Source organism: Brassica napus, chromosome C9 (genome assembly GCF_020379485.1).
Source record: "Brassica napus cultivar Da-Ae chromosome C9, Da-Ae, whole genome shotgun sequence".
Taxonomy (NCBI): domain Eukaryota; kingdom Viridiplantae; phylum Streptophyta; class Magnoliopsida; order Brassicales; family Brassicaceae; genus Brassica; species Brassica napus.
In genome coordinates, this window is record NC_063452.1 from 14833888 (window position 1) to 14858479 (window position 24592).

General features: G+C 34.7%; 3 protein-coding genes across 4 annotated transcripts; 2 read left to right on the forward strand and 1 right to left on the reverse strand.

The window, feature by feature from the left end:
* Window positions 1–4851: 4851 nt before the first annotated feature.
* LOC106394842 (CRIB domain-containing protein RIC9) lies at window positions 4852–6467 on the reverse strand. The gene is made up of 4 exons (XM_013835400.3): window positions 5788–6467; window positions 5397–5494; window positions 5258–5318; window positions 4852–5171 (listed from the first exon to the last, which is right to left on the reverse strand). Exons 1-4 carry the CDS (start codon window positions 5846–5848, stop codon window positions 5008–5010), a joined length of 384 nt encoding a protein of 127 aa, XP_013690854.1. The 5' UTR covers window positions 5849–6467; the 3' UTR covers window positions 4852–5007.
* A 7215-nt stretch (window positions 6468–13682) lies between these two features.
* On the forward strand, window positions 13683–16555 carry LOC106394698 (phosphatidylserine decarboxylase proenzyme 2). 2 transcript variants are annotated; one of them, XM_013835268.3, is made up of 9 exons: window positions 13683–14077; window positions 14178–14235; window positions 14330–14397; window positions 14485–14598; window positions 14755–14855; window positions 14930–15160; window positions 15265–15360; window positions 15462–15536; window positions 15611–16555. In XM_013835268.3, exons 4-9 carry the CDS (start codon window positions 14589–14591, stop codon window positions 15755–15757), a joined length of 660 nt encoding a protein of 219 aa, XP_013690722.2. In that variant the 5' UTR covers window positions 13683–14077; window positions 14178–14235; window positions 14330–14397; window positions 14485–14588; the 3' UTR covers window positions 15758–16555. The 2 variants fall into 2 exon arrangements, with proteins under 2 accessions (XP_013690722.2, XP_013690721.2); XM_013835267.3 differs by having other exon boundaries at window positions 13684–14077; window positions 14330–14391.
* Window positions 16556–20984: 4429 nt separating this feature from the next.
* On the forward strand, window positions 20985–22424 carry LOC106391186 (cysteine-rich PDZ-binding protein). The gene is made up of 4 exons (XM_013831783.3): window positions 20985–21203; window positions 21406–21523; window positions 21987–22084; window positions 22200–22424. Exons 1-4 carry the CDS (start codon window positions 21188–21190, stop codon window positions 22262–22264), a joined length of 297 nt encoding a protein of 98 aa, XP_013687237.1. The 5' UTR covers window positions 20985–21187; the 3' UTR covers window positions 22265–22424.
* Window positions 22425–24592: the final 2168 nt, after the last annotated feature.

Here is a 24592-nt window from a genome sequence, read left to right on the forward strand (position 1 = left end):
TTTAATAAAAAATTTAAATTATTTTTAAGATCTAATACATGAGAAGACTCTCTCTGGAAGACTTCTGGAAGACTTATGGAAGACTCCTGGAAGACTTATGGAAGACTCCTGGAAGACTTATGGAAGACTTTGATTTAGGCGGAAAACCTAAATTATTCCAAAATTTAGGCGGGAACCATAAATTCTACTAAAATTTAGGCGGAATGTGTCTGAAGACTTCTTTTTAAGTCTTTTGTGAGTCTTCAAGACCCTAAAATCAATTAACTATGCAAAAAACACTTTCTTAAACTTAAAAAAAAAACTTAGAAAGTGTTTAAATCAAGTTATTAGATAGTTACTAAACATATATGAGTCAATTTGAAAAAGAAAAAAAAATGAAGGTAAGATTTCGGAATCTAACCCTAAAGACACATACAATACTATAACATATGTTACCAAACCCTAAACCAATGACTCATGAGCCAATATACATTCACTCAACTATGTTGAAAATAATTCAATTTCAGATGAACTAAATTTACATCATTGAGAAATGTTTATTATTACATGATTTCAATTTTTTACCCATCAAAATATTTTTTATAAAATTATTTTTAAGATCTAATGAACGAGAAGACTTACAAAGAAGTCTCTAGGATGACTTCTTTGTAAGTCTTCTCTAACGGATGGTTATAATGGTAAAACTGAATACATGTTTTTTGTTTGTTTACAAGAGGGCTGTTGTAATTTCAATAGGCTTTTGGGTTACTTTTGCATTTGATTGAATTTGGGGTACAATTTTGTATTCAAAAAAAGTTTTGAGTCACTTTTGGCAAATCCCCATAAATTTTTCTTTTCATTCTTTACCAATCTTTTTTTGTAGAGAAATAAAGAACAAAAGTATTCTTTGTTAAATTTGAGAAGGAACAACCATTCCTTTTTATTCCTGCAATTTTATTCCTTTACGTTTATTTTATATTCGTTCCTCTTGTTTCCAGAATGGTCACCAGTCGAACCCTACGAGAATAACAAAGCAAAATTATTCCTCATTATTTTTGAGGAGGAACAATCATTCTCACTCATTCCTTTAATTTTATTCTTCTTCGTTCTTTTTTTATTTGTTCACAGTATTACTCAAATGGTCACCAGTCACACCTAGTCTTTCAACTTTAGGTAAAATATGATATATTAAGCAATTATTTAAGTTTGATCCTTGATTTTTTTTTTGATAAAGTTTGATCCTAGAATTCAAGCATTATAGTGCAACTTTTCAAAAACTAAACTCAGTATTATATACTCTAGCGTATCCTGTCAGGAGCTTTGGCTGTTAAGGATAGGTTATGATCTCGAAGTATTCATTTAGACACAACATGTTCATCGTGTCATGAAGGTACTGAAAACATCGGTCACGTTCTTTTCCATTCTCGCTTTGCGCAGCAGGTTTGGGCTTTGTCCTCTGTGCCTATGCCACCTTCAGGGTCTTGGTCTCTCTCTGTTTTCTTGAACATGCATCACTTGATATCCTTCACTAAGAAGAATAGGCTAGCTCCTGAGGCTGGCTATGCATTCCCTTGGATATTATGGCATATATGGAAGGCTAGGAACTGTTTTTGCTTTGAGTACACGAGAATAAACCCCACTGTGATCTTGGATAAAGCTATGATGGAAGCAGAAATATGGAGAGATCTGCACACTAGGAGTCAAGAGAGATTATCTTCTTCGGTAACACGGAACATTATCTCTCCTGTATGGGTCAAACCTCTCCAAGGTTGGGTGAAGTGCAATATAGCGTCGTCGTGGGTGGCTAGCTCAAATAATAGTGGAGGCGCTTCGATTGTCAGGAACGATGTAGGATCAGTGGTTTTCCATAGTAGAAGATCGTTTTCCAGATCCGATACCCCTTTGATGGCTTCTCTCAGTTCACTTCTATGGTCAGTGGAAGCTATGGCCAGCTTGAGGCTTGATAAGATCATGTTTGAAACTTCCTCGGATGTTCTTAAAGATGCTTTCATTAGGAGGTCTTCAATCCCCCAAGTAGAACGAATGGTCTCAGAAATCCTTCAGAGACTTGACACGTTCCAAGATTGGAGGCTAAACCATGTAGTTAATGAGGAGAACAAAGTGGCTACCTTGGTTGCTACCAGTGTCACTACAGACAGTCGCTTTCAATCTTATGTTGCTACAGGTGGGCCTTCTTGGCTCCAGGATTTGCTTGCTCGGGAAGCGGTTCGTACATTACCATGATTTTCCTCTCTATCTGACTCTGGTCTCGAGAGATATGCTTGATGTATTGCTGCCTAATGGCAATTTTGTGTTTTCTTTTTTTTTTTCGCTTATCTCACGTACTCTGTTTCGATGTACTTTTAAGGCTTTGTCCTCGTTTGGGTTCTAACCCAAAACTTCTATGATGATAAATCCAGGGTTAAAAAAAACTCGTATTGTATATTTTTATACAAAAAGATAGTAAAGAAATATTTGATCTTAACAAAATTTCCATAAAAAACTAATGAAATTGAATCCAATTGCAATCCCTATAAATCACAAAGTTAGTGCAGATATTATAACTTCCATTGTTTAATAATAACAATAATGAAAAAAAAAATAATAATAATAATAATATTAATGGTCACAAGATGCAATCCAAATATCAAACCGAGAACTACAAAGATGAAGAAAACATGGGCATATAAAAAGAGAGAATAGAATTTAGAATTGGAAGCTAATATGAAAAGGATTTTCAAACCCAAACTAGGAGAAGGAGATATGGAACTAGCCCTGATATAAACCATGTTAAATAGAATAATCAGTTCAAAAACAAAAGGGTTTTCTGCAAAAAAACCCTCAATGTGGTTTTTTTTTGCAAATTAATCTGCGAACTCAAAAACTCATGGGTCAACCCTCCAAGTGCCAGTCAAACCGCAATATAACCCTCGGCCGTATTTATGTGTATTTGACTGTGTATAATTTTAACATTTTTTCAATACTATGTCGTTTTGGCGCTAATTTTTTAATGAAAAAAATTTGTTGAACTCGTGGTTTGAAATTTGAACCTTAAATACCATGTGCATGTTATATAACCATCTCGGCCAACAAATATATTTGTTTACTTAACAAACGCAATTATATAGATTTCTAAAACGAAATGACCTTGTTTTTCTCGGACATGGGAGCTTGCGTAAATGCACAATGAATGTGGGATTCAACAAATTTTTTTCATTAAAAAATTAGCGCCAAAACGACCTAGTATTGAAAAAATGTTAAAATTATACACAGTCAAATACACATAAATATGGCTGAGGGTTATATTGCGGTTTGACTGACACTTGGAGGGTTGACCCGTGGGTTTTTGAGTTCGCGAATTAATTTGCAAAAAAAAATCACATTGAGGGTTTTTTTTGCAGAAAACCCAAAACAAAAACCATGTTAAATAGATTTGTACTCTCTCTCTTTTTTAACAGAGACTTCGAAATAGTAAACAAAATAATCAGTTTTTCTTAAAAAAAGCAAATCAAAGATTTTTTCGAGATGAATATACGTAAACGACAGTGTAGAGATGAATATTATACGAAATATCAAATTTGCGCTACTTTTTCAGAATTTTTTTTGTGGTATATTATATTAAGAGAAATACTCCAGCACTAAAAAAAGTTTTTGTTACAGATATAAATTCTAAAGATCAAAATGACCAAAATATTTCATTAAAGAAGTAAATATATATTTATACCTCTCGGGTTAACTAATCCAAATCTTAGCTTTAGAGTTAAAGAGCAGGAAGATTGAGGTTTAAAATTTTATAAAATAAAAAATAAATATTAAAAATTTGAAAATAAAAATTTTAAAAATAGTTTCAAAAAGAAAATTTGAAAAAAAAAATAAAAAAAAAATTTCAAAAAAAAAATTTATAAAAAAGTTCGAATTTGAAAACATATAATCTAAAAGTATAAATTTTTTTTATTTTTTTATTTTTTATATTTTTATATTTTTTATTTTTTTATATATCTAGGGTATTATAGTCCTTTTATCTATTAAATGAAACATTTTGGTCATTTTCCTTCTTGTGATCTATTTTTGTGACCAAAACTTGAAAATTGTCTATTTAAGAGATTTGCTCTTATATTAATATAAGACCATTTTAAAGTGTTCACTCGTACGAAATCTTTTGTAAAGCTACTTAGAGCATTTCCAACCCATTGTTATTTTCATCTCTATAATAGCATTTAGAGGTGAAATTGCTCCAATCTACTTCTATTTTTTCTCTTATAGTAGGGATCTCTATTTTTTCTTCTATTTATAGAAAACGAAATAACATTTTTTACTCTATATTTAGAGATTGCTATTTTAAAGAAATACATTAAAACATATTTCACATCTATTATAGAATTCTTCTATTTTTGAGGTAAAAATAGCAAAATAAATTGGAAGCTGAGCAAACTCATATTCAGGGTGTAGCATTTTATAAAATTAAAAAAGACATTATAAATAAATTTGATATTAATTAGTACCCTGATTTACAAGAAAAAAGCAAAGCCAAAGCTCTGAAAATTAAAATACCAATATACAGACCAATAGGTAAGAAATTATGCATGCAATCTCATGTTTAAAAAAATAATAGATAGATATATTTTCAAACTAAAAATTGCGAAAATTGTTATTGAAAAAAATCATTTTTATTCGACCAAAAAAATGAATCATTTTTAATAATTTTCAAACTTAATTAGTTTACCACCAAAATATTAATGAAATAATTGTGTATTTTGTAGAAACAGCTAAAATGATACTAAATTCAGGAAAATGTAAAACTTTGTGTGGTTTTGAAAACATCATAAGACCTTACTAAAACATCATACCTCAACTTACCAAAAAAGAACTTGGTAAAGCAATTCCAATATCATTGCAAAGACGCTTTCAATATTAATATGTACACACTTCTGAAGATAGATATCTCGAATGAAAACAACAACATTGATATCTCACTATATTCTCTATATTATTATATATACAACGGCAATGAACTAAAAGTTAAAATAATCAAGCAATGACCTTGCTTGATCTTGAGAATCTTGGTGACCATGGATTACACAACTTAGAGGCTTTTGAAGAGAGCTTCTTCTTCAGGTATTGTTTCGTTGATTCTTTCCCCAATTCTTTGCTGCTTTCAACTTCTCCAAATGCTTCCATGGCTGATTTCAAATCTATATAATTTTAAAATAACATAATTATATTATTTTTTCTGAAAAAATCATTATAGTTTATGGTAAACAAGAAAAATAAAACTTGCCTGTAAACGGCCACGATGAATTTGGCTCAAAAACGTTGTTGCTCGTCTTGAATTCACGTAGCTGTAAGAAAAATAATAAACCGGTTCAGACTAAACCAACATCGATTAACGTTGTAATTGCTAAAATAAAATGTCTCACCCAACTCGGTGCACTACTCGATGAACTATCCCAACCGATATGTGACACGTGTCGAACATCTGTAGGATAACCTATATCCATCTCCTCATCCTTCTCATCTACAAAAAGAATTTCTCATTAATTCATTTTGTTAATCATTTAAATATTTATATGGCCATTTAGTAAAGCTAAACTAGAAGAACCCATTGATGTCAGAGAAGAGAAACACTTGAAGTTCTTCTGATAAACACAAGTAATCATTTATAGTCGATTATTATAATAAAAATTAACCGATTATAAACACATGTAATGAGTTTTTTTTTTTTTGAAAAACACATGTAATGAGTTCATAATCATTTATATGAATTGGCCAAAGGAAAATTATAAACACATGTATTTATAATCGATTTACCCGAAATGTCGGAGAAACACTTGAAGCTCTTCTGATAAATCCCTTTGAATCTTGTTGACATGCTCGAATCCGAGACACTTGGACGATAATGTCAAAATGAACAAAAAAGGTTTGGTTTACGAAAGGAACGAGGAAAGGAAAAAGACCAGAAATGATTGAAGATGAAGAAGAAAAGGAACAAAATGCTCTTTTTGTTCAAGATTGGAATGATACGTAAGAGTAAGCCAAATAAAATATAGGGGGAGACATGAAAGAGTAGTGGCACATTAGATAACAACAAACTATATTCTTTTCAATTATTAGGAAATATAAAAATAGTGTTATGAAAAGAACTTGTATTTTATTATATCGCAGGAATTTAAATGAAGCAAAATTTTATACCCGTAGGAGAAGATAACACTGATATAGAGAGAGAGTTTCTTATTGAAAGGAAGAGAAGAGTTTTCGATGTGTGATGATTTACAAATGATCGAAATCGATCATATATATAGAAAAGAAATTTACTGTGCAAATAGTGCAGCGGACCCCACATCCTTTATATTTTCAACTTATGCGGCGCTGTCTCTATATGACCCCAAATAGTGCAAGGAGGAGTCACTATTCGCTCTCGCTTAACGTCTTTGTTGCCTCGTTAAAAAACATTTCCAGGAAAACCCAATGGGAAAAACCATAGTAAGGTAAAAAGAGTACAACTACGTAAGCTCCCCCTCGAATGAACAGTCATAGATCCTTCTGATGGCGCATCCCAATGTTATGGATGTGTTTTCTGAATACCGAGGTAGTGAGTGATTTTGTGAAGAGGTCGGCTGCATTGTCGCATGATCGAACATATCTTACTTCAATCTCTTTATTCTTCTCGAGCTCTTGAGTGTATGAGAAGAACTTCGGAGGTATATGTTTGGTTTTATCGCTTTTGATATATCCTTCCTTCGTTTGAGCAACACATGCAGCGTTATCTTCATATAGAATAGTTGGCTCCGTATTTTCGTCAATCCCACTGCTTGAACAGATGTGTCGGCTTATTGATCTTAGCCATACACATTCTCTACTTGCTTCATGGAGTGCAATGATCTCAGCGTGATTTGAAGAAGTAGCAACAAGTGTCTGCTTCTGAGAACGCCAAGATATGGCGGTGCCTCCAATTGTAAAAACATATCCTGTCTGGGATCGAGCTTTGTGTGGATCTGACAAATAACCTGCATCTGCAAAACCAATCATTTGACCTTTTGAACTTTTAGGATAAAACAAGCCTAAATCAGTTGTTCCTTGAAGGTAACGAAAGACATGTTTAATTCCATTCCAATGTCTTCGCGTAGGAGACAAACTGAATCTCGCTAAAAGATTAACGGCAAAAGATATGTCAGGTCGAGTACAATTTGCAAGATACATAAGAGCTCCAATTGCACTTAAGTATGGAGTTTCAGGACCAAGTATTTCTTCATTTTCCTCAGATGGTCGAAACGGATCATTTTCAACATTAAGTGATCTAACGACCATCGGGGTGCTAAGAGGAGTTGCTTTATCCATGTTAAAGCGTTTCAATACTCGTTTGGTATATGTAGACTGGTGTACAAATATACCCTTTCGAGAATGCTCAATTTGTAATCCTAGACAATATTTTGTCTGCCCGAGATCTTTCATCTCAAATTCTCCTTTCAGATAGTTTGATGCCTTTTGGATTTCGTTTTGAGTTCCAATAATATTAAGATCATCAACGTACACCGCGATTATCACAAATCCGGATGTTGTTTTCTTTATGAAAACACAAGGGCATATAGGATCATTCGTGTATCCTTCTTTTGTTAAGTGTTCGCTGAGACGATTATACCACATTCGTCCAGATTGTTTTAACCCATATAATGATCTTTGCAATTTTATTGCACATAACTCTTTAGGTTTGAAACTTAACGTTTCTGGCATTTTAAATCCATCTGGGATTCTCATATAGATATCAGTATCTAATGATCCATATAAATATGCCGTAACGACATCCATGAGACGCATTTCTAAATTTTCATTTGCCGCTAGGCTCATCAGGAATCTAAATGTGATTGCGTCCATAACAGGAGAATAAGTTTCCTCATAATCAATTCCTGGCCTTTGAGAGAAACCTTGGGCTACGAGACGAGCTTTGTATCTTGTAATCTCGTTTTTCTCATTTCTTTTTCGGACAAACACCCATTTGTACCCAACAGGTTTTATATCTTTGGGTGTGAGCACAATAGGTCCGAATACGTTTCGTTTGTTAAGCGAATCTAGTTCGACTTGAATTGCATCTTTCCATTTTATCCAGTCATGTCTCTTTTGACATTCATATACAGACTTTGGTTCTGGATCTTCGTTTTCTTCATTTATTTCCTTTGCTAAAAGGTATGAGAAAACGTCATCAATATCATCCATCTCATTTCGTTTCCATATCTTTCCATTATGGATGTAATTGATAGAAATCTCGTGATTTCCTTCAGATTCATGATGCTCTATATTGTCGTTCGATTCACAATTCGCTTCTTCCAAAATATTTTCCGCTATTTTGGGAGTATCATGCTTTTCACATTCCTTACGTTTTCTAGGAAGTTTATCCTTTGAACCAATAGGTCTACCGCGCTTTAAACGTGTTCCTGATTCACGTGTATCAACTGCCGTTCCACCATTTTGTGGTATTTCAATACGAGCAGGAGTATTTGCAGCGGGTATATGTGATTTAGTTACCATTTTGGTATCAGCAAATGCATCTGGTAGCTGATTTGCTATATTTTGTAAATGCATGATACGTCGAACTTCTAGTTCTGACTGTTTCGTAGGAGGATCAAGGTGTAATAACGATGGTACACTCCATTTGATCTCTTTTCCTACTTGTTTATTGTCTCCCCCTAGAGTTGGGAATTCTTTCTCATTGAAATGACAATCGGCAAATCGTGCCGTAAACACATCACCAGTTTGTGTTTCTAGGTATCTTATTATTGATGGAGAATCATAGCCAATATATATTCCCAACCGTCTTTGCGGTCCCATCTTTGTACGTTGCGGTGGTGCTATTGGAATATAAACCGCGCAACCAAAGATTTTTAGATGAGAGATATTTGGTTCTTTTCCAAATGCTAACTGTAATGGGGAATATCTGTGGTATGCACTTGGTCTTATCCGAATTAGTGCTTCTGCATGCAGAATAGCATGTCCCCATACAGAGGTTGGGAGTTTTGATCTCATGATCAATGGCCTTGCAATTAGTTGCAGCCGTTTAATTAATGATTCTGCCAAACCATTTTGTGTATGAACATGAGCAACAGAATGCTCTACTTCAATCCCTGATACCATACAATAATCATTAAAAGCTTGGGATGTGAATTCACCAGCGTTATCTAATCTAACTCTTTTAATTGGATAATCTGAGAACTGTGCTCTTAATTTGATTATCTGAGTTAGAAATCTCGCAAATGCCATATTTCGAGATGATAACAAACAAACATGTGACCATCTACTCGATGCATCGATTAATACCATAAAGTAGTAGAATGGTCCACACGGTGGATGTATTGGTCCACAAATATCACCTTGGATTCTTTCCAAAAACTTTGGTGATTCTTTGTCAATTTTGGTTGGTGATGGTCTTATGATTAATTTCCCAAGAGCACACGCATCACATGTCATTTTATTACTTTGGTATATATCTTGGGTTTTTATTGAATGACCATGTGAGCTTTCAATGATTTTTCGCATCATTGTAGTGCCTGGATGACCAAGACGATCATGCCATAATGTAACATCTTCTGTATTTCTTTTGACCACAAGATGTGATTCTATAGCATCAATATAAGTGTGATGCAATCCAGAAGGAAGTTCTGGAAACTTTTCCAGTACAAGGCCTTTGCCTGATTTTTCAGAAGTTATATATAAATACTTCTTTCCATTCTCAGTTGCAGACTGAGTGTTATACCCTTGACGGTATATATCTTTGAAACTCAACAATTTTTTCTTAGAATTTGGAGAATATAAGGCATTATCTATGGAAAACTTTGTTCCATTAGGCAACATAAAGTTCGCCTTGCCAATTCCTTCGATCAGGTCTGTAGGACCTGATATTGTGTTTACAGTCATTTTTACTGACTTTAAAGTAGAGAAATATCTCTTATCCTTCAGTATAGTGTGCGTTGTGCCACTATCTGGTATGCAAACTTCTCTACCAATTTGTTTAGTTGTTGTTCCATTTGCTTTCTTATCCATTTCTGTAACACACAGTTAATATTAATAAAGAAAATAAACTTTCATAATTAAACATATTATTCATCAATAACAAGTACACAATAATTATACATTATATATTTTGAAATACAACAATATTTTGAAAGTGAAATACATAATATTTTATGGCATCACTAGGCATTATTAAGCTTGATCAGTACAAGCACTTCAAATATTTTGATGAGTGGCCTCGTCGAAATCTCCCATAAAGTCAGAGGATTCGAGGTATGTCGATGTTGTACCCACAAGGTGTTCATTGAGATTTACTTCCTTTGCCTTGCCTTTAATAGATTCTTGGTACAATTGGCATAGATGCCGAGGAGTTCGACATACTTGAGACCAGTGTCCCTTCGATCCACATCTGTAACAGACGTTCTCATTTTTATGAGTAGGGTTTTCTTGGGTTTCTTTCCCTTTTACCCGATCAGATCGATTCCATGTGTTGGATCCCCTTCCTCTTGGGTTGTTACTCCTTTCATGGTTGCGGTTAAATCGATAACCACGACCACGACCAAAACCACGATTGTGACCACGGCCACGACCACGCCCACGATAGGAATAATTTCCTTTTTCCGGATTTTTTATATCCGTTGCATTTACCTCAGAAATGCTTTGGTTCCCGTGGGTCGGGCATTGTGGTTTTTAATGAGGAGTTCATTATTTCTCTCCGCTATTATAAGCGCCACAGCGAGTTCAGAGAACCTCGTATACCCACAATTTCTATATTGTTCTTGTAGAACATAATGATTTTTGTGGAACGTTTGGTAAGTTTTCTCGAGCATTTCTGCTTCCGAGACAGGCTTACCGCAATAATCTAATTGCGCCGCTATTCTCAATATAGCGGAATTGTACGTTTCCACTTTTTCAAAATCTTGAAATCGTAGATTTTTCCACTCATCGAGTGCATGGGGGAGAGTAATTTTCTTTTGGTTATCAAACCTCTCCTTCAAAGCTTTCCAAAGATCTAAGGGATCTTTGGTTCTCGCATAATCATGCGTAAGATTTTCATCTAGATGCCTTCTCAGAAATATCACGGCCTTAGCCTTTTCATGAGAGGTTGATATATTGCCGTCTTTTATTGTTCCGAGTATTTCCTCGGAATCTAGATGGAGCTCCATGTTTGTAACCCATGCCGTGTAGTTTGTCCCAGTTACTTCCAATGCCGGAAACTGAAGTTTCTCGATTTTTGCCATTTGTATTTCTAAAGCATATAAATAAAAATTATTAGAATATTATTAATATTAAAAGAAACTGTTTACATTAATCATGCAAGCAATTACAAGGAGAAGCGATGTAAAGAAAATTAAACCGATATTCATCTTAAATTCACTTGGAGTAAATTCTCCAACGAATAAACCATAAATAGAAACACAAATAAAAATGGCACATAAAAACAAAAGTGCGCGAATCATCTTTCTTGAAATGAAAAATCGGAGGAGAGCGATTTGAAATTTTTTGAGAGAAGATGAAATGTTTTGGATGATGAAATAGAGTGAAAATGAGTTGTATTTATAGATGAAAAACACTATTCATAACCGTTGGAGAAAGGGGAAATTTTTGAAAAAAATTCTTTGTGACCGTTGGGGCTAAATCGAGTGCACTAAAAATCAGTCTGAAAATATCGTATTAAACGGTCAATCAAATCTAAAAAGTAAAAAAATTATGACAACAAATCATGCGACGGCTCAGCCGATCAATGCAAAATAATAAATAAATTATACGGCGGCTCGGCCGACCAATTAATAATAAACAGGATATAAGGCGGCTCGACCGACCAATAAATAATAAACAGGATATAAGGCGGCTCGGCCGACCAATAAATAATAAACAGGATATAAGGCGGCTCGGCCGACCAATAAATAAATTAAATTACTAGTAAATAATATAGGCGGTATTCCGGCCATTATAACATTATATAAATAATAGTAGAGGCGGTATACCGACCATTATAACAGGGTATAAATGATACAAATAAATTTTACCGAATCGCAGAGTGATCGTGCTGATAACGTGTTATGAAAAGAACTTGTATTTTATTATATCGCAGGAATTTAAATGAAGCAAAATTTTATACCCGTAGGAGAAGATAACACTGATATAGAGAAAGAGTTTTTTATTGAAAGGAAGAGAAGAGTTTTCGATGTGTGATGATTTACAAATGATCGAATCGATCATATATATATAGAAAAGAAATTTACTGTGCAAATAGTGCAGTGGACCCCACATCTTTTATATTTTCAACTTATGCGGCGCTGTATCTATATGACTTTCATAACAAATAGTTTATTTTTCAAAGGGAAACAATGTTTTATTTCAAGAATGTTGTCTAAAGTAAACTAGTTAAAGGTTTAGGTGATCAGTTACCCATTCCACGAGTTTTAGTTCAACTACTAGACCCATAAACTCGAATCTTCGCCGTTCGAGGAAATCAGCAAAGCCGCTGAAAACTTATGTATATGTTTTTTTTTTTTTAAACTGGTTCAACTACATAATTTGCTGCTTTGGTAGGAAATAGTTTTTTTTTTTATCAACTAAGACAATATAAATGTTTAAAAAATCATTTAAAACTAAACCAATATATACACAAATGCAATCAAAGATTTGTTCTAGCAACTTGAAAAGTATGTGATGAATGATATACTCTCTCAAGTCTCAAGTCCACAAATCTTCATTGACGTATGTTCTTTTTGCTGAATAAACAAATGACTTCCCTTTTCAATCGATACTAGATTTGGATCTCCGCAACCGCGCGGGTTTTGTTTTCGATCATTTTCTTTGCAAAAGTTATAATCTTGATCGTAAAATGGCTAATAATCTAACATAATTGTAAATAGTTTTTACATTTTATATTACAAATTCCTGTTCATATATATGTAAGGTTAATTTCAAACAATGATGTTAGGATTTTAATCCCTCTTAACTGCTTAGATAGATGAAACAATGATATAAGGTTAATTCTACAAATGATCATGTTTTAATGAGATAGATGCAAAGCTGTCATTTATCATTATATTAAGTATAAAGTCTATAACTAATCAACAACGATTAATATATTATACAAAGAGTAAACACAAATAAATATTGCTGTCGAATCAAATGATTAGCCTCAAGCATTTTTTTATAGATTTGTAAATTTACACATTTTGAGATATTTGAGTTGTGGCCTTCACGTTTTTAAGTTCCTATATTTATGTATACAAATGTAATGCAATCGTCATTGTCTTAAATTGTAGATTTGTGATAACAGACAATGTGACTTGGTGAGACAGCTGTGTTGGTTTTGTTTATATATGTTGAAAATTGTGCTTAGTCACTTTCAAGACACCTCTTGCCTTTGGGTTAAATCTTCTATCCCGTCAGAAAAATGTAACTGATTGTAGTAGTTATGTGTGGCATTTTTTTCGTAAAGAGTAGAAATCAACATCTTAGGAATGATCATAATCTTTTTTAGTAATTGTTATATTGCCACTGTATTTCATTTTTGGTTTTCAGTTCAAGTTCGTTTTAATTAAGTAGATAAAAATATTTTATTGGTTTGATTCGGCAATCAATTAGGGTTTCCTAATTTCTTTTGAAAAATATAATCCAACCCTGCCAGTCTTAACTAATTTCCAGACCGAACTAATCAAACTATCAAAGTCAAACTAACTAAAACTTTAACGAAAACTTTGAAAAAAAAATTGAGCTAGCCAAAAAAAGAATTTAACCGAAACCAAAATTAAACTGAAACCAAAAACTTCGGTTAATTTTAGTAAAATTTTCATTAATTGAAATCTATAATATAATGAGGCGACACGTCAGCGTTTTGTGGGTCTCTTCTCCTGTTTTTTCTCAACTTGCGTGCCGTTTTTTTGTTACCTCGCGTGAGGTTTTCTTCCTACCTGAAGTTTCGTGTTTTGCATGGGCTTTAGGTTTTCATTTCGGCCCGTTTGTTGTTCTACTCGAGATCTTTGGTCTGCGGACTATTCCCATTCCGGGGAGTCAGATATCGAAATCAAACGATCCTGCTTCGGCTTCTGCTTCTCCATTTATGCTTGTAGCAAAAGATGAGGTAAAAAAAAAACCTTAATTTCGTTTGGTCAAAGGTTTCTGTTATTTTTCTTAGATTTCTGTTATTATCATCTCAAATTTGACTCTCTGTTTTGACGAAGGAACGGGCAATCAAGTGATGACTGGTAGGTTTTTGACTGATAGACAAGCATCATATGGGTGAGAGAGAAGTCTCTCCTTCTTATAAACTTAATAACCACGCAGAAACTAATACATTCTCCTTAAGTAACAACACCATATTCATTATGTTCAGATGGATGTTCAAACTAAGTGAATGGAAACGCTTATCTACTTATGACGTTGATTTGAATACTGGTTCAAGTGCTTCTCACATTCTTTGTCCTCTCTTTTGTTAAGTCTCATGATCTCTTGCTCAAATGTCCAAGTCTTTGTCGTTTCTTGCTTTAGGTGATTGACAGGAAGACTAAGAGGCTTGTGGAAGAGTTGATAAGACTCAAAGATTTTTCTGTCCATGATAGCTATTTACCAGTCCAAAATTTGGGCTTAGACTTATGGATCAAGGTAAACTAATTAGCATTTTTTTTACTTCTCAAATGCAACCTATGTGATAAGCTATTGTATATAGTTTCATTTGTGCATACAAGCTTCGCGTTCTCTTCATGAATCCATTGTAACAACGTAAGCTTGCATGGTTTGATTTATATCTTCTTGATCCAGGGGCAAAGGAGATTCTGCATAAACTTTCTGAGAAGCAGGGGAAGAAAATGAACACAGTTGAATCCGCCCTAAAAATTGCCAGCTTTCTTAACTTCTTTAAGGTATGGAAAGTTACTACTCTCTCTATCAAGCTATAATGTGTGTTGGTTTGGAAATGAGGTTTTGTCTGTCGCAGGATCAAATAAACATGGCTGAAGTCAAGTATCCTCTGCAGCACTTCAAGGTAGAAAAGGAGATCGTATTTATAGTCTCAACATTACATTCAGATGAATTTTTCATAAGGGAGTTGAAACCTGGTGCGAGAACAATGGCATACATGAACCGTGATGATGTTGCTGTATGTGCTGCTGATTGTCGATTAATGGTATTCCAGTCAGTGGAGGACAGCACCAGATTCTGGATCAAGGTAAAACTGTTTACATAGTAGCTTACTATATACCATAATAACTGTTATTTTGCGAATATTTAGAAAACTCTCAGAGCAAATGATGTTAACTGATATGTTGATAGGGCCGGAAGTTTTCGATTAGAGGCCTCTTTGGGAAGAATGTGAATCGAAATGCCTTTCTTGATGGATCTTTGGTGATATTCCGACTAGCACCTCAGGTACACAACTAGAATAGTTATTTCCGTATTAAAATAACGATTCTCAAAAGGCTAAAAAACACTTCTACAGTCACTGATACGTTCTTCACAAACTGTTACAGGATTATCATGGCTTTCATGTCCCTGTCTCTGGAGTCATTGAAAAGTTTGGCGATGTTTCTGGAAGTTTATATACGGTACTTGGTCAAAAATATTCCTAAAAATATAATAATCACTTTTTCATGTTTGTTGATATACCATTCCTTCTCAGGTTAATCCCATAGCAATCAATAGCAAATACTGCAACGAATTCACCGAAAATAATCGAACCCTGGCAATTATATCAACATCAGAGTTTGGAAAGGTTCACTTTACACAAAACCCTCTGTCTTTACATGCGGCTTTAGAAGTAGGATGACTAGACTCTTCTATTTCCCAAAAGAGTGGCATTATATTTATGATTATGGGTTGTGAGGTAAAATTTTCTAGACTCTTCTATTTCCCATAAAAAACGTTAGTGACTTACGGCCAAGATCTTACTGATGTTCTCTCTGAATTTTCTGTGAATTCATGGTACTAACATTTCTCTTAAAAGTTTTGCTCAAAAAAAAAACATTTCTCTTAAAAGCATTGATATTAAAGATTTTTGTCTCCTCTAACATGAAAACAAACATCTGGTTTATTGGAAGAAAGCTGTGATTTTTTGACGGGATCAGGTAGCACACTTGGTTGCGAACCTTGGGGGCCAATTGTCATGCTCACGGGTTCGACACCAGGCTGTGGCGAACTGTCGATCCCTATCACCCACACGGATATGGGCCTACGCTTTAGGGCACATTTGAATACCCGGAGAGAAGATCTATCCGTGGGCTGCACCTCCACTTGGGGATTAGTCTGGGCCTCTCCGGGGGCCTGGGATACTCCCAGGTTAAAAAAAAAAAAAAAAAAAAAGCTGTGATTTTGTTGAATTGTGATCGAACAGAGAGAGACCCAAGGCTTGCAAACAACGATGAACAATTTTGGCTTGGCTTTTGATTTTGTTACTTATCAAAACTCGATTTTCCAATTCCATGTTGGAAAAAGATAAAAAAATAAACAATAGTCGCAGTTATTCTTGATTCTTAAATTTTATGATGTAGTATTTGTTACATATAGAATCGGATTCCTTTTGCTTAAGGTATAATAATCCAATGAAACCTCATGTGTTCAATAGAAAGCAAGAGATAAACGATGAATCAATTCTCAAACTACCACTAGCCAAAGTTTTGGACTCAAGTAAAGACATTTCATCATAAGAGTTGTTTTGGAGTGTTTGTATGTTTTGATATTCTGAAAAGAAAACAATTCGGAGAGTTCCTTCAGCCAAACAAAGAATTAAACCTTTTAGGAGAAAAATATTACAACAAATTATATTAAGTTTGTGTTGTTGCTAAACGTAACACATGATTATAATTATATCTCAATTTCAGATGCAACTTCAGTTACAAACTCTGCATTATTTAAAATAACCTTCCCTCGAACTCAAAGAAACCACCACAACCAAAAACTAACCGCAACACATATAAAACCACAAACATTTTTTTAAAACAAATTTAAAGAAACAACAAACATATAATCGTACCTTCGCAATAAGCCATTTGAACACTAAAAATAAATAAAAAAATCATAAACTCACCACAACGTATTCTAGCCACACAAAGCGACCTAAGGTTTACCAAAAAGAAAACCCACGAAACACATAATACACAATTCTACTCACAATCACATCTAGTCCACAGTTTCAATAACTTCACAAAGTACATCATCTCCTTAGCACTTATTTGATTTATATACTAATAAACTACCTACCTAATCACAACAAAACCCATAAACCTCAACTTCAAACATAAAAGCGCTAATAACACTAATAGTAGATCAAATCAATACGGAGATAAGCCATGAAAATAACAACAAATATGAATTATTTGGTCATTTTTATATCAACCTAATCAAGTTGTTTCGCCTGTAAATCCCAATCTTCACCATTATAGATAACATCGGAGAACAAATATATATAAAATAAAACAAACGGCAAAGTCTCATACGCAAAACAACACAACACAATATATCAATAACGTATCTGGCTCCTATGCCCCTAGTACTCGGCAATGTGGAACCAAATTTTTGTTTGTTTAATTCAGCACATTTTTTTGCTAACCGAAACTAAATTTGTTTGCTAACCGAAACTAACTAAAACTGAATAACCCGAATAGGGTGAATTCGCAAGCCTTCATCATGCTTACCGCAAACCTACATCATGCATTGCAAGCACGATGACATAAAAGAGCTAATCGCTTTGTGGAGCCAGAAATTTTAAAACTAAAACTAAAGGGCCAATATAACGAAAAGCCAAAAGGGAGTTGGACAGAGTTGGTAGTTATAAGAAAAGAGTTATTTTTGGGTTCACCTGAACCTCTAGATTCACCAACCAATAGGATTTTATTATTTTAAATTTGATATCTTTTAAAAAAGGAAATAAAATATTGGCAAGTTATATTATGTTTTTAAAATAAAAAAAAGTAAAAAATAGTAGTTACAGAAAAAAGAATTAAAAAAAATCTTTTTAACGTCGTCAGCAAAACACTAAACCCTAAATCCCAATCCCTAATCCCTAAACTCTAAACCTAAACCCTTGGGTAAAACCTAAACCCTTGGGTAAAACCTAAACCCTTGGGTAAACTCTAAACCGTTAGGTAAAACCTAAATCCTTGGATAAATCCTAAAATCTAAATAAAAACACTAAACCCTAAAACTCTAAACCCTAAACCCTAAATCCTAAACCCTTGAGTGTTTTATTGTTTAGTGATTTTGATTTAAAGTTTAAGATTTATCCTAGAGTTTAGGGTTTGTCTAAGGGTTTAGAGTTTAGGGTTTTGTATTTAAGGTTTAGGGATTAGGATTCAGAGTTTAATGTTTTAATGACGACGTTAAAAATATTTTTTTTGTAATTACTACTATTTTTTATTTATTTATTTTTACATTTTAATTTTTAAAAAATAATATAATTTGACAATATTTTTTTTCTTTTTTTAAAAGATATCGAATTTGAAACAATGAAATCCTATTGGTTGGTGAACCTAGAGTTTCAAGAATAAGTCATAAGAAAATATCATATGGATAAAGTCATAAAACTACTATTGGCTGTAGATTCGTTAGAAAAAATAGCATCGTTAGAAAAAATAGCATCACAGCAAACAATCAGAGGTATAACCACTTCACTTGTGTAATGCATTTGAGAGGCGTGATTCGATTTTTCAAGTTTAAATAATCTTACGAATGTCTTACTTAATACAAAGCCATGTCTCGATTTTCCCAGGAATAAAATAAGATGGTGCCCACGCGCACAAGCCTGTCATGTTGATAGGCTAAAGCTAACAAAGGTATAAAACGAAACTATATCTCTATCATATAAGATTGGATGAAAGAACTCAATATTAAACCGATCTTGACTCAGGTTGATTCTCAAACAGATAACAACAGGAGATGGTGGTAAAATTTTCGGAGACATCAAACTGAAAACTTAAAAGAAAAGAGCAAGATCAACAACAAAACAAAAGCTCAAACGACGCTTTCAAAATAAAGTAGCATCCGATGTAACACAAACTTTTGATTGAATATAATTTACATTCATTAAGAAAAACTTCCTAGCTTTCATACCTTCTGAAACATGGAGCCTACAGAACAATGAACAACGTTGTATGCTGACATATCATAGACTAGAGTTCCATATTCCTGATCATATTAGATGAAGTACTAACAAGAAACTAGTATAGCTTTTACCAAAAAAAAGAAACTAGTATAGCAGTAATGAGTACAAACCATCTGACATTGCACTACATTAACTCAAACAATTCGAGCAAAACTGATGAGAGTCAAATGGTTAACCAAAGTAAACCAATGGCTTGGAGTAAGAAAACATGATATTATAATTGTTTCTGAGTTAATGGAATTGTCTTCCACTAGTGATGTGTGATAGTAATGGGTAGTTACTTTGTCTTCTTCTGTATTTATAGACATCGATGTATTGTGAGTAAAGGATATGAAAAGAAAATTGCAGTAAAAGTGTTTCTAAGTCTTTGGGTTCCATCAAAAACGCAACTTGCCCAGAGATATTTTCGAGACCTAAACCCATTACCTTGTAAAGGACGTTTCTTCAAAGCCAACTCGATGGCAAATACTGATGAATCCCATATTCGGTCTTCCAATCATCCAAGTAAACAACTTTCTTCACAGCCCAGAACGATACGAACAGAGCCAAAAGAATCACCAATCTTTGAGCAGTGAGGTTCCTAACTAGCACAAGCACATTGGTGACAAACGCCAAGAGCAATCCAACCGTGAATCCCTCAGCTCCAAGCTGCATTCCAGATCTTTGGTTTTTTTCTACAACATTTAGTAAGCAAATAAAACAGGATGTAGAAAAAAAATAAGGAAGAACAACCAGTGGCGAATCACGACGAATGGGATGACTTGTCACGAATAGTTTTTTTTTAAAAAATAATTAGTTCAAAATTATGGTTTTTGAAATAATTAGCTTAAATGTCATAAAACTGTTCCCGGTTCACTCAAAATTCATGATAATGACTCTGTTATCAATTATAACAATCGACAATGTGGTTTCAATATCTTAAAGGACTTTTAAGAAGTCCCCCACATAATGCCGACCAAATAAACAAAAACAAACCCCAAAAACCAATATTAAAATGATGAGAATTTCTTGGTGTACAAGTATAGTTGACCATTCGCATTTTCTTGAGTCCCAAACACATTTGGTACGCAGTGCTTCCCCCTCCCCAAGTTCAAGTTTCTATATATGCACACATTGTTAAACTCGACAATGCATCAAGTCTCAAATCAAAATAAGCAAAAATGAAGAGAGAAGGTCGCCAACACGGTGTTGTTCGGACATTGATGGTTCTTCCTTCCGAATTAAACCCGCGACCCGCAAAACTGTTTGTGAACCGGTTTGATTCACCACCAGCTTTTGGAGTATTTACCAAAGTGCCATCAAAACCGACTAACCACTCGAAATTCACAGGAAGATGTGAAAGGTCCAAGTGCAGTGATTGCCATGCCTCACCGGCTAAAAAGTCAGCCAACAAATCTAAAGGTCGCCGTAAGGAACAAGCAATGGCTTCGTGGACTGAGGATAAGCTACATTGTCTCGTCAGATCGGACTTAAGTGGAGAAGATTATGAAGCTCTTGTGTATGATAATGACAATTATTATTATTAATCATCATTTTGAGATATATATATCTATATATCTATTTATTTATGTTTATGTTTATGTGAAGGTTGTTTTTATATATATGTTGAACATTGAAAAAAACAAATACTGTAAGACCTCAATCTCAGCCTTTTCTATTTTCTGTTTTACTTCTTTTTTTTTTTGCTTTCTCGCATACAAAGATATATGAGTAACACAATATAAAGTTTTTTTTAGTTTAGATTTTACAATATTTTCATAATTACTCATAGGTTAAAATACTCAATATATTTAATTTCTTAAAATACTCAAATATTTAATGAATATTTATATTTTAGTAATATTTTTTAAGAATTTTCGTGAGATGATCTAAGTAATGATGCCTATGGTTGCTATTTTGCAATTGGTGGGTGACGCTGAAACGAAACGCGAGTCCGCCTCTAGTCGCGCGTTTTAACCGACAAAACGGTAACCATACTTTCCAGAAAAGGAAAAATAAAATAATAAAAGTTAATAAATAAATAAGGAGTTAGCTTCTCCCTCGTGTCAAATCGAATTGGGCGCTAGGGTTTCTTCATCAATATCTGGGGAGACGACGAAGATGGTGTGCGATAAGTGTAAGCCCTTCGTCAACCTCCTCTTATTTCATCTCAGATCTTCAATTCCGTATTCGAATCGAATTGGATCGATCATCAAAACCTAATGATCTCTAGATCGATTTTATTTGCCGTATGATTTCTGATTCGATTTGGTTTCTCAGATCTGTTATATTAGTGCAAAGCATGAACCTTTTTGTATGAATCTTTGCTTGTTGTTTAGGTGAGAAGAAGTTATCAAAGGTGATAGTTCCAGATAAGTGGAAGGATGGTGCTCGTAATGTTACCGAAGGTGGTGGCCGCAAGATCAACGAGAACAAACTTCTCTCCAAGAAGAACAGGTTTCCTTCCTTCCTTTAACATCGAAATAGCCTTAAAGGTGTAATCTTTGTATTGTCTTTGTTTAAGGCTGAGTATTGGTTTGTTTCTTGTTAGCTCTTTCTAAGATTCATTAGTAGATGTTGAAGTTATAGTGGAAAAGGTGATACTTTTGTAGTTTTTAAGGCGAGTTCTGTTCTAGTTTGAGTTGAGTGTTGTTTTGTTTCTTCTAAGAATCATCAGTGCATTAGTTAGTGTAGAAGTTCTCATTGGATGTTTGTATCGTCTTTCCTGAGTTGAGTATTGGTTTCGTTTTCTGTTGGTTTTCGTAGAATCAACATTGGTATATGTTTAGGAAGATCAAATGTTTGCAAAAACTACGTGTTGTAGTGGTATAGTGCTCGCTATTGAAGAAGTAGTTATAATTGTCGATAAGTGTTGTTGTTGTTTTTTCTTGGCTGATTCTGACGGTTATTTACTTTGTAGATGGACACCTTACGGTACTGCTACCACGAAGTGCATGATTTGCAAGCAGCAAGTGCACCAAGATGGTAAATATTGTCACACATGTGCCTATAGCAAAGGTAAAAATCAGTAAATACATCTACCTATCTGTTATACTACCTCTAATTATATATAGCCATATAGTGGAGTAACCCAATAAATGATGGAATTTTTGTTTCATTCATGGTTGTGCAGGAGTGTGTGCAATGTGCGGGAAGCAAGTGTTGGACACGAAGATGTATAAGCAAAGCAATGTATAACCAAATCCACTAAGCTTCTTCAACCTTTGATGTCTATTTGCATAACCAGGGGACGACTTATCTTTGTTATATCCTGAGCTCTTTGAACAATCTCAGTCATGTGTTAATTCTCTGTACCTCTCTCTTTTGTTTCTAGTAATAACAAACAAAAGCTTCCCTCTTTTAAGGTGTGATCATGATAGTTCTAATCTTTCGTTTTGATCTTGTCGTTTCTCTGTGTTCATTGGGTGAACATGAAATTATGAGCGAGTCATAACCGGACCATCCCATAATCAGACGTGATCCAACTTGTACATGCAAAGTAGTTCTCAAGATTCTGCTTCTCCCATGGCCCTCCCTGCCCCAAATCTTCTTTCTTGTATTCTCATCTGACAATCAGCACACTTTTTTTGAGTCGGATCTTTCATGCACGTCTTGGGTTGGTTCGGGTATGAAAAATAGAATAGGTTACCTAGATTTGTCCATGAGTCAAAAGACACTCCAAGTGATATTCGGGTTAGGTATGATGGGTCTTACCACGAATATATCTCCATACCCGACTGATGTACCATACAAGCAGCTGAAAGGCTACAGAGAGTTAGAATCAGTAATCTTGATAAATGGAAATGGGAATAAAAAAGAAAGAAACCTTGATGATGATGTCAGGTAGGCGAATGAATCGAACACGGAGGAGTTCCCAGACTGACGGTTTTTCAGCTACTTTGATTTGCAGGTCGAGTTCATTACTTAGCTCTTCCTGTAGTTTCCTGCCAAACCAAACACAAAAGGCGAATTTGATATTGTGACTCGGTCTCAGCTAACGAAACGGCAATAAAATAAAGAGAACAACACCGTATCTGTCAATCTGCTCTGGACCCTTCTTCTTGCTACACACTCCACAGGACCGGCCATGGGCCAAAGTCCATGAAGCAAGTGTGAAACACAAGAATCTGGAAGGAGAAATCACTTTACTGAAATGCTTTATTGATATTCAACTTAAGACCAACGTTACAACCCATCATCTATTTATACAAAGATGTCATCCTTATCTTTAGTACGCCCTAACACCTGATTGGAGCACGTCGAATCTATTGGTGGTGACGATTTGGTGAGCTGGAAATGAGACCGTTGCAGTCAAGCCGTGCACACTCCTTCGTCGTGTACCTTCCTCTCCCACGCCTTGAGCGTGTTTTGTCTCCATGATCGGCTTCCTCTGACATTCCGTTGGGCTGAGTAAGTGATAATGTGATGGGCTCAGTTTGGTTAATACACCCCCTCAAACTTGCCGTGGGATGCAAGGAAACACCAAGTTTGCTTCGCAGTTTGAAAAATGCCTCATGACCAAGGGACTTAGTGAAAACATCCGCAAGTTGCTTAGAAGCAGGGATGTGTTTCACTTCTAGAGCTTTCAGAGCAACCTGTTCCCTCACATAATGGTAGTCAACATCGAAGTGTTTGGTCCGTTTATGGAACATCGGGTTTGCCGTAAGACAAACAGCCGAGAGATTGTCACAGAGAAGTAACGGAGTCCTCTGTTGCTGCAGTCCCATCACACGCAGAAGATTTTGAAGCCACACTATCTCCAAAGCAGCTAATGACATTGTTCGGTATTCAGCCTCCGTAGACGATTTAGAGACTGTCTCGTGTCTCTTAGCTGACCAAGATATAACATTGGACCTGAGGAGAGTACAGAAGCCGCCGGTTGACCGTCTTGTGTCTCTGCACCCTGCCCAATCGCTATCACTATAGCACACCAACGTCGAATCAATATTTGCTTTGATTCTGATCCCCATCTCCAAAGTCCCTTTGACATAACGTAGTATCCGCTTGAGAAGAGAGAAATCAGACTGACTTGGCATGTGCATCTTTTTACAGATGTAGTTGACAGAGAATTGGAGATCCAGTCTAGTGAGTGTAAGATACTGAAGCTTTCCAGCTAAACTTCTAAAGTAAGAAGGATTTGAGAACGTTTCATCTTGACCAGGAACTTTATCAAACTTCAGAGGTAATGGTGTTTCAACCGGAGCACAATCTTTCACGCCAACATTAATAAGAAGATCTGTTGCATACTTTGCTTGATTCAAAAATAGGCCATCGGAGTGATGATGCACTTGTATACCAAGAAAGTAATGAACAGATCTAAGATCCTTCATTCTGAATATTGTATTCAACTGCTTGAGAAGACCTTCAAGAAGATCAGTGTTGTTCCCGGTGACAATCATGTCATCAACATACAATAGAAGGTAAATAACATCTGATCCACGATGGTAGATGAACAGAGAAGGATCTGGAAAGCTACAAGCAAAGCCAAAGTCCAGAAGAAAATTACTGAACTTGTCGAACCAAGCC